At 33.5% G+C, this 16,295-nt stretch overlaps 1 protein-coding gene across 2 annotated transcripts in view; it reads right to left on the bottom strand.

Annotated features, from left to right (window-relative positions):
• Window positions 1-16,295, bottom strand: part of LOC118195019 (dual oxidase-like) — a 511,368-nt gene that overhangs the window by 332,847 nt on the left and 162,226 nt on the right. For both annotated transcript variants that reach the window (XM_035366249.2, XM_035366251.2), the window contains exon 2: window positions 13,283-13,375. In XM_035366249.2, coding sequence (XP_035222140.1) covers window positions 13,283-13,375 — 93 coding nt within the window. The remainder of the gene's footprint in view (window positions 1-13,282; window positions 13,376-16,295) is intronic.

The following is a 16,295-nucleotide window of genomic DNA, read 5'->3' as shown; positions in this document are numbered from 1 at the left end:
ATGTAAAATTAATTTTGCGAACAATGTTTTTAGAGTTTATGTTTATTTTACTCAACTAAAATTCCGTTTATTTTGAAATTTTTAATCTGGATTACATTGAATACGGACTAATTGAAGCCGGACCATGCGAGGTATTGCTGTACATAAATTTACAATTACTCGTCCTTTCTTCTTCTTCCATTGCATATATATGTGGGAATCGTGCCTCAACGAAGCACCAGACGTCGCTATCTATCTCTACTCTGTAGGAACTCTCCAGGTAAACACATCTTCACTTGGTTTAAGAAGTTCCACAGAAGCGGTCTAACAGAACGCTCGCGAAGGAGCTACAAATAAACGCTTACTGCTCGCGCGTAGGCGATCGGACTTGGAACTTATCTAAAGTGACCGCACGTAGGTGGTCAGCTGTGACTTTTACATCTCTATACTGGAACCAGTGTTCTGATTACTCTCCTAAACATATTTAATCCATTTGTACACACTCATTCCGTTTATCTTTTCTTCTATGAACCAGGAATAAAAACCTGATACTTTGATCGTGAGTGTGATCTCTGTTTGATGATAAGACGTCACCCTCACAACTATGGGGGGTCCAAGCCGGCGAACTTCAAAAACTTTTCCTTTTCCTTGTACTGTGAAAACGTTTCCTTCTTTAAGATAGTGATACTTGTGTTTCGTTTTAAAATGAGTTTCTTAAATAATTCAAACAAGAGTGATTTAAAATTAATTGCTGAAAGAATTGGAGAGAATGTTCCAGAAAATGCTAAAAAAGCTGACATTAGAAAAATTATAGAAAATTCTGATGTCTTCAAAACGAACATTGAATTTGTTCGTGGCGTCGTCAAATCGATCGTTGAGGATCGGACGCCTAAGACAAGTAATGAACACTATCGGTTAGAAATCGAACGTCTTAAATTAGCCCAAATTGAGAAGCAAATTGAGCTAAAAAATTTTAAATCACAATCATTATCGGGTGATAGAAGAAACGCACAGACTAGTGTTGAAAATTAACTGAAAAGTGTTAAAACAACTGAAAAGTGTTAAAACAATACTGTTGCAGCTTACAATCTCTGTTCCTGAGCGGCCAGAGGCATTGCATTTGTTTTTCATTTCATTGGAAAAAGCTTTTGCCACCAAAGAAGTTCCCAAAGACTTACAAGCTGAGATACTAATTAATTTGCTAGGGGTTAAAGCGAATAATGTTTTAACGTATGCAACTGAAGAATTGTCGAATTACGAAAAACTAAAAGAGTTGTTTTTATCTGAATTTCAGCCGACACCAAGAGAGATTCTGAACACCTTTAAACATGCTCAACGCGCAGCAAACGAGTCGCATGTTCAATTTGCATCGCGATTGACCGCAGCATTTGAATACTACTGTCAGGTTAGGGAGACACAAAAGGATTTTAAAGAGTTATTTGATTTAATTGTTGCAGATAAATTGTATGAAACTTTGGATTTCAAAAGGAAAGAATACATAGGTGTTCGCGAGGGGAGAACATGGTTTAATCCAACACAATTAGCGCGAGAATGTGATTTATATTTTTCATCCCGAGGAAAATCATTGTCTGAAATACATAACCCTAAAGTTCAGTCTAATGAATCGAAAATACCAAGTGTTCAAAACCAAAGTATTAAGAATGACTCATTCCGTCGTAGCAAACCTAAAAGCAAACCAGATGTCATTTCGTCGAAGCCAGAGAGATCATGTTACGTCTGCGGGGGAAAGGGTGAAAATTTTCATTTCGCTAGGGATTGCGTAAAACGTAAACAAAGCGAATCGCATAAGGAAACAGAAAGAAAAAACAAAACAAGTGTTAATAACGTCAGTTTTATTCACGAGTTGCAATATGCTGATATTTTCGTAGAAAATAAAAAATAAAAGCACTTATCGATTCAGGCGCTCACGTTCCGGTCATAAATTCATCATTCATTCAAATAAAGACACCGCTGGACGGTAAAATAATACTTAGCTCACGTTTTGACGAAAAAAAAGAGGCAGATATCGCTAGAGTAAGATTATCTTTAAATAGCAATTCACCAAGGTTAGAAATCATTGTTGCGGCCTTAAATAAATTATCTGTTCCTTTAATTTTAACACCAAACATTTATTCTCAACTTCTAAAAGTAAGTCGGGAAGAAAAAAATGAAACATCTAATCCTGATACCGAAAATGATTTTAAAAGTGAATCATCATTACAAGTGTTTTTTATTAAATTTTGCAGATGTGATTGACGAATGTGATGTGGATTTCTTGCATGTTACTGATGTGAACATTCGTAAGGATTTATCGTTATTGATTCATAATTATAAACCAAATAAAACTAAAAACACGAATTTAAAAATGAATATTGTGTTAAAAGATGATATTCCAGTATCGCAACGGTCTCGGAGATTACCGTTTGCTGAGCAAAAAATTGTTGATAAACAAATAAACGAGTGGTTGCAAAAGGGGATAATTAAACCATCTTGTTCCGAATACGCATCTCCAATTCTGTTATGTAAGAAACTTGATAAAACACATAGATTATGCGTAGACTTCAGACAGTTAAATAAAAAAGTAGTGAAAGATTCTTTTCCTATGGCCCAGGTAAAGGAAGTACTTGATCATTTGGAGAATGCGAAATTTTTTCAACTTTGGATTTGAAAAATGTTTTTTTCCACGTTCCAGTCGATGAAAGATGTACCAAATATTTAGCATTCATTTGTCATGCAGGTTTATTTGAAATTTTAAGAGCACCGTTTGGTTTGACCACAAGTCCTAGTGTATTTTTAAGATTTATCTATAATGTATTCAGGGAATTAATAAGGGATAATACAGTTGTAATTTACATGGATGATTTTATCATACCTTCCCGTGATGAAAAAGAGGGATTAGAAAAACTTAAACGAGTTTTAAAAGTAGCTTCAGAATATGGACTAGAAATTAATTTTAAAAAATGTCAATTCCTTAAAAGGAAAATTGAATTTCTCGGTTATTTAATTGAAGAAGGTACAATTCATCCATCTCCAAATAGGACCCTTGCAGTTAAAAATTTTCCTCAACCTAAGAACGTTAAGCAATTGCAAAGCTTCCTAGGTCTCGCAGCTATTTTAGAAAATTTCTACCTGATTATTCCAAAATAGCCAAACCATTGAGTGACATGCTTCGCAATGGTGTAGAATTTCAATTTGGGCCAAGACAGAAGCAGGCATTTGACCACCTTAAAGAACTTTTGAGCAAAAGTCCTGTACTTAACATCTTTCAGCAGGGAAAACCTTTGGAATAACACACGGATGCTAGTAGTCATGGTTTCGGTGCAGTTTTGCTTCAACGCTCAGATGATGGACAGCTGCATCCAATCCATTACATGAGCAAGAAAACATCACCTCAACAAGAAAAAATGTCAAGTTATGAACTCGAAGTGCTACCGATCGTCGAAGCCTTGAAAAAATTTTGAAGTTATCTCTTCACAAAAATCAAAATAGTCATTTCAGAACACAATGCAGAAAAAAAGATCTGACACCAAAGATAGCTAGATGGGCAGTGCTACTCGAAGAGTTCGAATATGAAGTTATCCACAGACCCAATCAACAGATGAGACATGTTGACGCATTAAGTAGGCATGCTGTGTGCATGGTCACTCGTTCGCAAAGTGAAATCACTACTAAGATCGCAACAGGCTGATGAGCGTCTTCAATTATTGAAAACTGTGGTCGAGAAAGGACTTAGAGATGACTATCTGCTAAAAGATAATGTGTTGTATCTGCAGGAAAGAGGTCGAGAACTCATCGTTGTGCCGGAAGCGATGGAATTCGAGATCATCCGTGGCATACATAACAAAGGACACTTTGCTGTACAAAAGACAGAAGATCTGTTGAAAAGAGATTTTCATATTTCGAATGCTACAAAGAAAATAGAGCACGTTATAATGAACTGTGTCGAGTGCATCCTCTGTAATAAAAAACCGAGGCAAAGCAGAAGGTTTATTGAACCCAATCCCAAAGGACAATATTCCGTTAAGCCCATATCACATAGATTTTGTAGGACCCCTGACATCTACAGATAAAAGATACCGATAGTGGTAGATGCTTTTAAGAAATTTGTCTGGTTTTGCCCAGTCAAGACAACATCAACGGCAGAAGCTGTACAGAAACTAAAAGTCCAACAAGCTGTCTTCGGAAATCCTTCAAGAATTATCTCTGACAAGGGATCTGCTTTAACTTCAAAGGACTTTGAGGAATACTGTAAAGATGAAGGAATTCAGCACATACAAATCACAACAGGCGTTCCAAGAGCCAACGGCCAGATCGAAAGAATTCATGGAACCCTTATCCCAGTGCTTGCAAAACTGTCAGTAGATGATCCTGCCAAATGGTTCAAATTTGTGCCTGACGTCCAAAGAATCATCAATAGCACCGTCAGTAGATCAACGAAATTCACTCCTTTCGAGCTGATGACAGGCGTGAAAATGAGAAATAAGGCAGACCAAAGAATTAAAGAAATTCTCGATGAAGAATTCCTGAACTCCACCATCCAGGAGAAAGAGTCTATTCGTGAAGAGTCTAAAGCGAATATCTTAAAACTGCAGGAGGAGAACCGACGACAATACAATCGACGTCGTAGAACCGCTCCATTCTACAAAGTCAACGACCTAGTAGCCATTAAAAGAACCCAGTTAGGAGGCAGTCTCAAGCTAAGACCTAAATTCTTAAGACCTTATAAAGTGATCAAGATTAAGCTACATGATCGATACTATGTAGCCAAAGTAGGATCTCATGAAGGACCTGAAGCAACTTCCACTTCGGCAGACCACATGAAGCTTTGGTCTGATGACATCGCAACTTGAGATCATTTTGCAAACTATTTTTCAAATGTTTCTTTTTTTTTTTTTTTTTTTTTTTTGTGTGTGTGTGTGTGTGTGTGTGTGTGTGTTTTACAGATGTATTCCAGTGTTCGGAGGTCCTCACCTGTCGATGGCCGAGCATGTGGGAATCGTGCCTCAACGAAGCACCAGATGTCGCTAACGCTCGCGAAGGAGCTACAAATAGACGCTTACTGCTCGCGCGTAGGCGATCGGACTTGGAACTTATCTAAAGTGACCGCACGTAAGTGGTCAGCTGTGACTTTTACATCTCCATACTGGAACCAGTGTTCTGATTACTCTCCTAAACATATTTAATTCATTTGTACACACTCATTCCGTTTATCTTTTCTTCTATGAACCAGGAATAAAAACCTGATACTTTGAATCGTGAGTGTGATCTCTGTTTGATGATAAGACGTCACCCTCATATATATATATATGTAAGATAAAAAATATGAAAGCAAACTTCTAAACTTAATTCACTATAACTTCCATTATTTTCTATTTCATTTGAGAACTTCCTCTATCTGTCCTAAAAATAGCGCTTAAGTCTAAACTGCGTCATTCAAATTAATCATGCGATCTTACTTAACCCATAATGCAGATCCCTCTCGACCAATCACCGAATTATAAACCAAAACTTTTCTCTTCGCATGCTTCCATCTTTCATAACTACGCACTTCAGCTTTTGCTCGCTACTCTGCTAAGATGTGATTTCGCTGGTATGCTTTCTATCCCAACAATATCAAAAATGTAAATCTTCTGTGGAAAGGCACGACTAGAGTGCCAAGTGATTGTGGCCACAAATATCAATTGGAAATAAAAATGGAATTAAAATCGCTTCTACTGCCAAGTTTTATTTACGAAGTCAACACATTAGCTTACGACGCAATCAGATTACTTCCTCTTCAATATAGGATAACTACGCATCGACACTGCTCCGGCATTTCCTTTGCTTTTATTATGACAATTAAGCCGGTAAGGATAGTTTCCTGCAGCCTGAAACCTCGATGGAAAATTTAGTTCAGCTCTTCAAATCATCGTTTTTTGATAAATCCAAGATAATGTGAAATAAGTGAATCATCAAGTTTGTTTTTTCAGTGTTTAAAAAATAACAGATCATTCTTCTGCTGTGGTGTTTTGCAAGTGCTTCGCCGATGTCTACAATATTTAGAAAAAGAGTGCTTTAAATCATCAGTGTATTACCGTTTAGGAATTCAGCATTACAGCAGGTTCAAGGTCGATCTGAGTTAGTGTTTGCAAGTATGTGCGACAGAAAATTATTTGCACTTCCGCTTTATCAACAGCTCAAAAATTGTTACTTTCGTGTGACTCTAACTCAGGAACTAAATCATTTAATATGTTGCGGATTCTATAGTTTTCCTTTCAACTTTGGTTAAAATTTCTGCAATTTGTTTTGAGAAAATCTGAAATTCTTGTTCATTAATTTTTCTAATTTTTCATAATTATGTGTGAGCAAATTAAGTAACGAATTTTAAGCTATTTAAATTATTCATAGGGAAGGATATTAAGATAAGTTTTTATGTTTTTGAAATTTTGTTGAGAATTTTGAATGCGAATTTTATAATTATTCTAAAAATAAAGATGTTAAAAATAAGTGAAATTAGTACAGATAAGTAATATGAAATTATGGTAAATGCATGTTAAAATTTATGGTTTATTGTATGTTAAGTATAGTATGATGAGGGTGTACTGGTGCCTTCAACAGAGGCTTGTAATTACCTCTGTACAGTTGTTCCTTTTACCCTCTTCATGCAAGATAATGTTGGAGGCTCTCATTTTATGAATGCATGTAAATTTTTTATATTATTATATTTTTTTATTATGGAATGTATTAGTGCAGTTCTCAAAGGCCAGTTACCTTAATGTAAGGAACGGAGGCCTTTTCAAGTAACTGTCTAGGCACCCTGGGCCACCAGTGCAGAGAACACACTGGTTAGCTCAAGAGGACAGCCCTATTGATGGATATGTTTGTTTAGAAGTATTGCGAGGCTTCCAGTTTGGTAAAATCAGGAATTGTAAATGAAAGATGATAACGGTGAAACCATAAATTCTGAAAATCTTAATCCTATTATTTATGATGTTAAATTATAATTTATCAGTATAGAAATAAGTATCATAAATATTTATGTGCATTACATTTAATTATAAGTAATGATTATGTAAAAGTTTATTTTGTGATATTCTCTAACAACAAGAACCTTCCCTGAAGAATTATGATTATGTGAACTCTCAAACAAAAAGACTTTTGGACTGAAATGTTGAAAAATTCAATAGGACTCTAAAAATTAAGAATCTATTTAAAAAAAATTTGATATTTATAAATAATACTTTACAGGATCAAAATTTTATTATTTATTTATATTTTTTTTAATTTGCTAGTGCTTTAACTCTTTCTCTTTAAAAAGGGTTCTCTGTCGCTACGCCTTTTTCTTTTTGAAGGGGGGAATATGTAAGATAAAAAATATGAAAGCAAACTTCTAAACTTAATTCACTATAACTTCCATTATTTTCTATTTCATTTGAGAACTTCCTCTATGTGTCCTAAAAATAGCGCTTAAGTCTAAACTGCGTCATGATTTAAAGCACTCTTTTTCTAAATATTGTAGACATCGGCGAAGCACTTGCAAAACACCACAGCAGAAGAATGATCTGTTATTTTTTAAACACTGAAAAAACAAACTTGATGATTCACTTATTTCACATTATCTTGGATTTATCACAAAACGATGATTTGAAGAGCTGAACTAAATTTTCCATTGAGGTTTCAGGCTGCAGGAAACTATCCTACCGGCTTAATTGTAATAATAAAAGCAAAGGAAATGACGGAACACTGTAGATGCGTGATTAGACCCATATTGAAGAAGATTTTGATTGCGTAGTATGCTAGTAATGCTAACTTGGTAACATCTAAAGAACTCATGCGATCTTACTTAACCCATAATGCAGATCCCTCTCGACCAATCACCGAATTGTAAACCAAAACTTTTCTCTTCGCATGCTTCCATCTTTCATAACTACGCACTTCAGCTTTTGCTCGCTACTCTGCTAAGATGTGATTTCGCTGGCTTGCTTTCTATCCGAACAATATCAAAAATGTAAATCTTCTGTGGAAAGGCACGACTAGAGTGCCAAGTGATTGTGGCCACAAATATCAATTGGAAATAAAAATGGAATTAAAACTGCCTCGACTGCCAAGTTCTTTAGATGTTACCAAGTTAGCATTACTAGCATACTACGCAATCAAAATTTTCTTCAATATGGGTCTAATCACGCATCTACAGTGTTCCGTCATTTCCTTTGCTTTTATTATTACATATATGTGTGTGTGTGTGTGTGTGTGTGTGTGTGTTTGTGTGTCTATGTGTAATAATATCGTACTTTTGGCGGAAGATGAAAACAATTCACATTTATTCATGGCCGAAAATACTGCTGCGTAGATAACTGGATATTATGGCGTAGTGCATGATCGAATGAAATTTTTAGAGGGAGAGCATAAAATCTAGAATTGTAGCTATTGTATTTTGTTTATATAAAAGATATCATGCAGTAAGATATATTGGCAGAGTATACTGACGTATATGTGTTTTAGTCTGCCTCAATAGTTAGTATTTATTCTAAAAACAGTTTCTCCAAAGTAGCAAGTTCAGAAACGAAATATTTTTGTCTTTTGTTTATTACTTCTACAATTGTACGCGCTCTGAACATTTTGAAATTATAATAAGCATAATAATGCATTTAAAACAATTAAGTTCATGAACCACGTAAACAAATGTTATAATGTGAAGATATTCTCGACTACTGATTATTACGTAGCGAGCGGCATTTTAAGAGGCAGAATCGCATACTGCTGTCCAGTTTACCGGAGCAAATTTTGATGGATTATAAAATTTCCGAGGCATCAGATTTTCAAGTTGTTTATTTAAACGCTTATGGCAAAGCACTATCTGCCTAACGGATGATGCCTTAGGATCTTGAGAGAAACTAGCTACCACTCGCATTACACGCCCAGAAAAGTAAGAAAATGCCTATGTAGCCAGCTAACTTAGGAGCCTAGCATTTTCTGAAATGATGAAAATTTTAATAAACTGAAATGCAAATTCAGAAACATTATTTTTGTAAAACATGTAAAAAAAAAAGTCAATCTTATCTTTTAGAAACATTTTTTTATTAATTTTACTACTCAGTCTTTTGAGTTACTTTCTCATCTTACTGGAAGGTTTATCATAAATAATTAAACGTTTTCAATATTCGTTTCCCGTAAAAAATGAGTTAGGATAAATCTTTCAGATTATCTCACATGTTATAGTTCACATCCTTTAGAAACATGTTTTTGTTAATTTTACTACTCATTCTTTTGAGTAGCTTTCTCATTTAACTGGTATGTTTCGCATAAATATGTAAACATAAATAAGTTTTTTTTCCTCATTAACATTTTCAATATATTTTTTTTGCCGCGAAAAAAGAGTTAGCATAAATCCTTCATATTATCTCACATGTTATAGTATAGTTTAAGGAATCTTTTTACTTCCTTGTGCGAAATAAAGGAAATATTATAATCGCGAAAAAATTTTGGGTATCATATCTTAACGGATATATCCATTTTGACAGCGCCCAAATCCATATAGCCGATATGTTTTGCTCAATTTTTTTCCGACAGAATAAAAGACTCTTTTTTCCGGTGTGGTGTATTTAATTATGGCAAAGCACACTAGGGCTATCTGCCTAAGGGGAGGGATGCCTTTCGTGGAGGACTTTCTAAGGGAAACTGGCTCGTATACACGTTACACATGGGGAAAACCACGAAAACGCCCATGCAGCCAGCCCGTTCGCGGGATTCGAACCTCGGACCGAACTACCAGTGTTCAGCGTCTTTACCGCTCGGCCGCTAGTGGGCTACTCTTTTTTCCGAAACGGATCGTAAATTGGATTTAAAACATATTTGAAAGAGACTTTTTGTAACATCTGTACGTATGTACGTATCTCGCATGACTCTTGTATTATATAATATATACATTAAATTGTGAGCATAGTATAGATATGTATCATCTTGTATAAAATTGAATTATAAGTTCCCTGCAATACAGTACTGTGTAATATATATTAAATTGTGAGCATCGTATAGATATGCGTCGTATAAAATTGCACTAATATAGGAAATATACAGTTGGTATAGTAATATAAATAGTGTTTTATTAACTTTGCATTAACTATTGTATTGAACAATATGGCTTATTAATCTTATATTGAATTATCTATCTTGTCTTGCATCTCGTACAGAATCATTAGTATCGTTTTACCTTGTATTAGTATATATCTGTATATGTGTATGTATGTATATATGTGTGTATGCGTGTATATATAGTTGTATAATGTATCCTCTTTACCTTGCATTGGTATTTATATAGTTGCATAATGTATTTATGTATTGTATCCTTGCTTTGTACACTAACTATTGTATTGAACTTACCATCAGTATTAAGATCATTACATCATCGATATCATACTATCAGCATTATTATCAGCCTAGTATGTAGCAGCAGTAGCAGTTTTGTAATATTTAGCATTGTATCAGTTTGTAGTACTGTTTGTAAGTATTCTAGTAGTAGTTTTGTAGTATTGTAGTATGTAGCAGTAGTAGTTTTGTAATGGTGTTTACTCCTTTGGTTTTCTATTGTTATTGCTATCTGTATGTGTTTTGTTCTAATTATGTCTATGTGATTCTAGTATTTATTCAAAACTGGCACTTGCACCTTTGTAATCTTATGCTTTGTCAAAACTTCAAATGTACCCTTTATTTATCTATTTATCTTATTTTTTTGAGCCCTTGTCTGGCCATGTATTTGTTGAACTTTGACTCAATAAATACTAGGCCCGGGCGGTTGGTGTGAACATGCTTCTGGGGGCTTCTTTGGTCTTTTGGACTGCCACCTGGATGGCCTGGTCGCTGGGTTTCGGTGTATGGTGCGAGGCGCCTGTGTGGTCCATCTGGCTCAAGATAGAGGTGGACGTGTTGCATATGCCAATTAACCATTACGGTAAAGGGATGGTGCACACGTCCCCCGTCAACTATCAACTATCAACTATCTCGCATGACTCAAACGATTAGCCGTTGATAACTGAAATTCTACATATGAGACAAGCTACAACATAAAGTTGTGCGCCTCCTTTTTTTATTGGAATTGGCAGTACCCAACATATATATAACTTATATGTACGATACCAAACGTATATGTAAGATATAAAAACAGTAAAGAAAATTGTTAACAAATTAAATTTAATTGGAACTAATTTCTAATTTAATTGGCAATAGTTCTTTAGATTTTTAATTTTAATTAAATACATCTCCTCTTCAAGGATCCGTATTTTCTCTGCAATATGAAACCTCTTGCCTTATCGCTGTTCAGGATTGAAACAAAGGATCCGAGATTATGATTAACTCCAACTGCCTACGCATTACTTTCTCGCCTGCTGTCGCCTACCTATTCGCTGCTCTGTAGTATCCTCTGTTGTTTCAGATGTGATATTCATATATGGAATTGTGGGGTACAGATTGAACCCATTGTGCTACATGATATCTAGAGAAGGTGTTTCTAATGATTTGTTAATGTCTTGAAAATAAAATGACGTTTAAACCATCAAGCTCGTTGTACTCTTCTATAAAAGTACACAGCAAATTCAAGCTATCTTCTGTCTGTGAAATCTATCTTTCTTTTTTCCCACTTCTTCGTGTGAGATCTATCTTCACCAACCTGGCCAAGATTGAAAAGTAATTGGTATCCTCTACACTAAGTTCTCATCATTGTACGACCAAAAATATTTCAAAATCTGCTATCCCCGTCCTCACCAAGAGTGCGACATAACTGGTTCCCTCGTCGTACTCTATTCCCAAAATATTACATATATATGTATATATCCACCCTCTCACCGGGATTAAAAGTCCTAAAAACGTACATTTATAACAAATCACTGACGCATTTTAATTATAGTAGAATATTCTCTCGAATGCCATTAAATGTAAGCTTTATGCTGAAGGAGAATTTCAAGTAAAAAATTAAATGCTTATCTAGTTATAACAGCAATATACATACGCATTTAATAGAGAATTTTTAGCAACATACTTAACAAAGTAATGCAATAAATTCCAAGGTTTTACGTCTTCTATTTTTGCCTCTTCTTTCTACCTGTGTAAATGTTTATCTCAATTATGTACATCGCATGATGTTGTAGTTTGGCTTCCTGAAAACATAGCTGTTCTTTTAAGAAACTATTATTATGGAACATTTTAACTATTATTATGAAAAATTAAACACTGTTATCATCCGATACGAAACAATATTATTTCTAATCCGGAAGGATAATAAATATTGGATTTTTTGACATTCGCACAGGCTAGAGCGTCATTATATCTGGATTATTGCTTGCTCTACACATTTGCCAAAAAAAGAGAGTAATAATCTTTTATTTTTAGTATTAACGATAATCCAAATTTCCTGATCTAAAATTTTATGAATAATTTTTTTATTTGGGGTGCCTTGGAATACATAGAATAACCAACTTCTCACAGGCAATGTGAAAAATCTCTAAACGACGGTAAATTCCTACAGATATTGTTGTGCTGTCCATATGCCTTCGGCATCTTCAAGGGATATTTAAGAGTGATGGCTGCCATTTTTAGCATTAATTATGAGGTATTTTATGTTCTTTTACTAATGAAGTTCAATCTGACAAATATAAGCGAAATTGAAAAATTTGCGCAATAAAATATCGTTTAAAAACCATGATTTTATGCATTTTTAGGCCAACTGCATTACTATTAATTGAAAAATGCATGAAACACAATTATATTTACAGATTACTAACTATTGTACAAGCTTATATTTACTTTTTTAGTAAGTATGTGAAGTACATATGTATGTATCATAAATTTATGCTCTAAAAGCATTTCCAGGATTTTTAACTGGTTTGAGCTTTTATAAAATTAAACTTTTGAAGCTAGCCCTTTTTATCTATTTATAAAATTTTCTTTTTGAAACCAAACAAGCCAATATTTCCTCGAACGTTGCCTCGACTATAAGTGAGCTGTTTAATACCGCAACCTTCATAAAGATATATTTTCATGTTTGTTGAATCACTATTTTATTTCGACCAAAGTATTCTGGCATCGGAAAAATTTAAAATATTGATATTACTATAGATTATCGACTTTATTTTGATATTATTAATTCAGCACTAATAGTTGTTAAATCTGGTTTGTAAAATTATATGAATAAAATTCTAATGCAAAAATTCTTATTTTACTATTCAGTGATTAGTATATACAATGTCATAACTTTAAAACTATGAGTAACAATTCGCGTTTTGAACTGTTACTTTTAAAGAGAAAAAACTGAAAAGAAGCAGCGTACACTTACCAACAGAGCCCCAATCTGGATGACCTAGGTTATTGTACCAACCATCATATCGCTGCTTTTCTGTATGAGTGTACATTCGTATTTGATCATCATCTGGAAAAGAAACACTGAATTAAAGCCCCTAGTGACAATAAGCTGTCAAAAGTATTTTCATTTCTAATCTCCTAGTAAATGTAATCTTAAAACGTAATCTTACTAATTGCTAAATATACAGTAAAATGTTTTAGGGTAACATTTTACTGTATTTTTAACATTTTACTGTATTCGATTAGTTAGTCTTACGCGAATTTCAACGTATGGAAAAGCTACTGCGATAAATATACTTCATAGTATCAAGAATAAAAATTATAAAAGTTAGAAGAAAACGCTGCATAAATATCAACATTCGTGAAAAACAGAAATGTTTCAGTAAAAATATTCAAATACTGATCAGTTTGAATTATTATTTAGTGCCAGCAGTCAATTTATTTTATTAATAGATCTGTTAGTTGTAATATCAGACTTCAATAAACGATGAAGCCCTCTTTTTAACCAAAACCTGAATAAAAGGAAGAAAGACAAAATTTCACAGAAATCATGATCACTTTTCTCATTAGTAGAAAAACTTATTTTTATTTACATTCTATTATATAATGATAAATTTGAAACTAGACCAGAAACTAAGAAAATAACTGCGTGCGAATTTATATATAATTTTCACTTAAGTTGAGCGAATTAAAGAAATTTTATTTGATACTTATGGTAACACATAAGCATGCTTCGAAGTTCAGAAAAATCTTGATGAAGTGATCACCAGGTAAGGTAAATTGAATAAATTTGAGTAGTGTTTCAAAAAGCTGAATTAATTTTTGCAAAATATAGAAAGATATGTGCTAAAAAGAACAACAACAACAAAAAAAAAAAAAAAAAAAAAAAAAAAAAAACATTTGTTTTATCCTCTAATGAAACTCTATATAAAAGAGCAATTTTCTCTGAATCCCCTAAGAATTTAATAAATTAATTTATTAAACCTTTACCTTATTTCAAACGGTTCAGCAATAAATCAATATCACTGAATATGCGATAGAGTTCAAATACGGATTTAATCAAAAACACAAACATTATGCCTAGAATCTTGTATTTGTTACTCTAATTTAATGATATAAGTCGCAAAGCTTTTTTTTCCTGTTGCCACATATCATTTATTTAAATCGAATGCGTTTTTATTATTTCTTGAGTTGCCAGAAAAGGAAATAAAAAATATTTATTCAGATTGGAAAACACTTTGCTCTCAAATGTATGCTAACTGGCGAATGAATTATGACTATTTAATTCTTCCTATTATTATTTATTATACTTTCTAAACGTGCATTAATTGATGGATTAATATTTTGTGGCAAACGACATTTTCCAGTATGTAAGATAAAAAAATAATGACTATAGACTTTATATTTTATATTTATTAATCTTGTATGATAACAGCTACAAACTTCTAGTCACAAAATTCTTTGAGATAAGGTACAAAAATTTATAAAAGTAGTTCGAATACCGAGGAGAATTCTCTGGAAATGAAATCCAATTTCCTTTATGACACCAACAGAGTTAAAATTCCAAATAGTAAAATATCCATTACACTTGAATATGCAAAACTTTCCAAGGTATGTTTAGTAAATATATTCAAAGAGCAAGACAATTTCAGTTACGATTGTTGTTTTACTCAGAATGGCATCATTAATTGCCTAAATAAATATGCTTTGGAATGTTTTCCTAAATTTATTCTTAAAGTTTTGAATTTTTTCAAAAAAAGTTACTTTGGTAAGTAATTTTTTCTTAACTATCTTCCATGAATTTAGTATATAATGATATATTTTTTGTTCGTTTTTAAAGATAAGCACATAATGTTTAGTTTAATCATATTTTTTCTAAGAGAGAAGCATAAGAATTAAGTTTACTTCGACAGCATATTTTCCTTTATAGTGTTAATTATGTTTGCATAAAGTGTTCTCTATTACTTTAAGAAATTTATGATTAAAACAGAAATAGTATTTACGGCAATAAAACCCGTGGCTGCATTTCTTTAACATTTTATACAGTTATCGCTCCCTTATGACGAAAAGGTATGATTAGTAAAATCATTTATTGTAGAAGGAAGAGACACTTATCGAAGTCAAAATAAAAGTTATTTTTCTCCCCCTCCCCCGATTCACCTTGCAACCATGGAAACAACTGCTGCAGCAGACGATTCATGTCGCTTAATTATTTCCTCCATTCAGTTTCTGTTTAGCGTATCTCACTAAACAGAAACGTTTATCGCTAAACAGAAACGTAAACAGAACAGTTTCTGAAAGCGTATATCGCTTTATGAAAAAGGAGCGATTGAAGGCTGATTTGAACACAGTCTCAGATGACAGATGAGGTCGGGAAAAAAAGTGCTGTGTGGTGATAGCGACATGCGTTAAGATCACAAAAGGGAAGGACTGATAACGGCTTTAAAATACCTATTTTAAAGTAACGAACTGCAGTTATGAAGTTTAAAATACTGCGTGAATTAACAGTCTGAATAGTAAACCTTAAATTAGTCAGATACTGTCTTTGAGACTGTTCCAGTTGCAAATTTCCTATATTTGTTAAGGCATCAGTAAGGAAGAATGAATACCGAGGTTCAATTTATGGCGAAGTGTTAACACATTTTATTAGTATTACTTTTTCAAAGAATTTTAAAAACAGCACTTTCATACGCAGTTACCCTTTGTGTACCAAAAGACCAAATTGCATTTGCACAAAGCGGGTTGTTTCGGGGCGAGCGAGTATTGACATAAGTTATGCAGTTATAATTTATAATGAATTAGAAAGTTGACGGAGAAATATTTTGTTATATAGGACTGCGGAATTCCAATGACCAAGCACTGACTGAACACATAGGAGCCAACAACTGCATTACTATTATCTGTCGGATAGTTTTCGTGTAATATTAAGGAAAACGTTTGCGAGAATTTTCAAAATGTGACGTATATACACGAAGTAAACAAAGAGG

This window comes from Stegodyphus dumicola, chromosome 2 (genome assembly GCF_044657685.1).
Source record: "Stegodyphus dumicola isolate Sdum_Otavi_A_Nest chromosome 2, ASM4465768v1".
Taxonomy (NCBI): domain Eukaryota; kingdom Metazoa; phylum Arthropoda; class Arachnida; order Araneae; family Eresidae; genus Stegodyphus; species Stegodyphus dumicola.
This window is presented reverse-complemented; position numbering and strand designations above follow the sequence as displayed.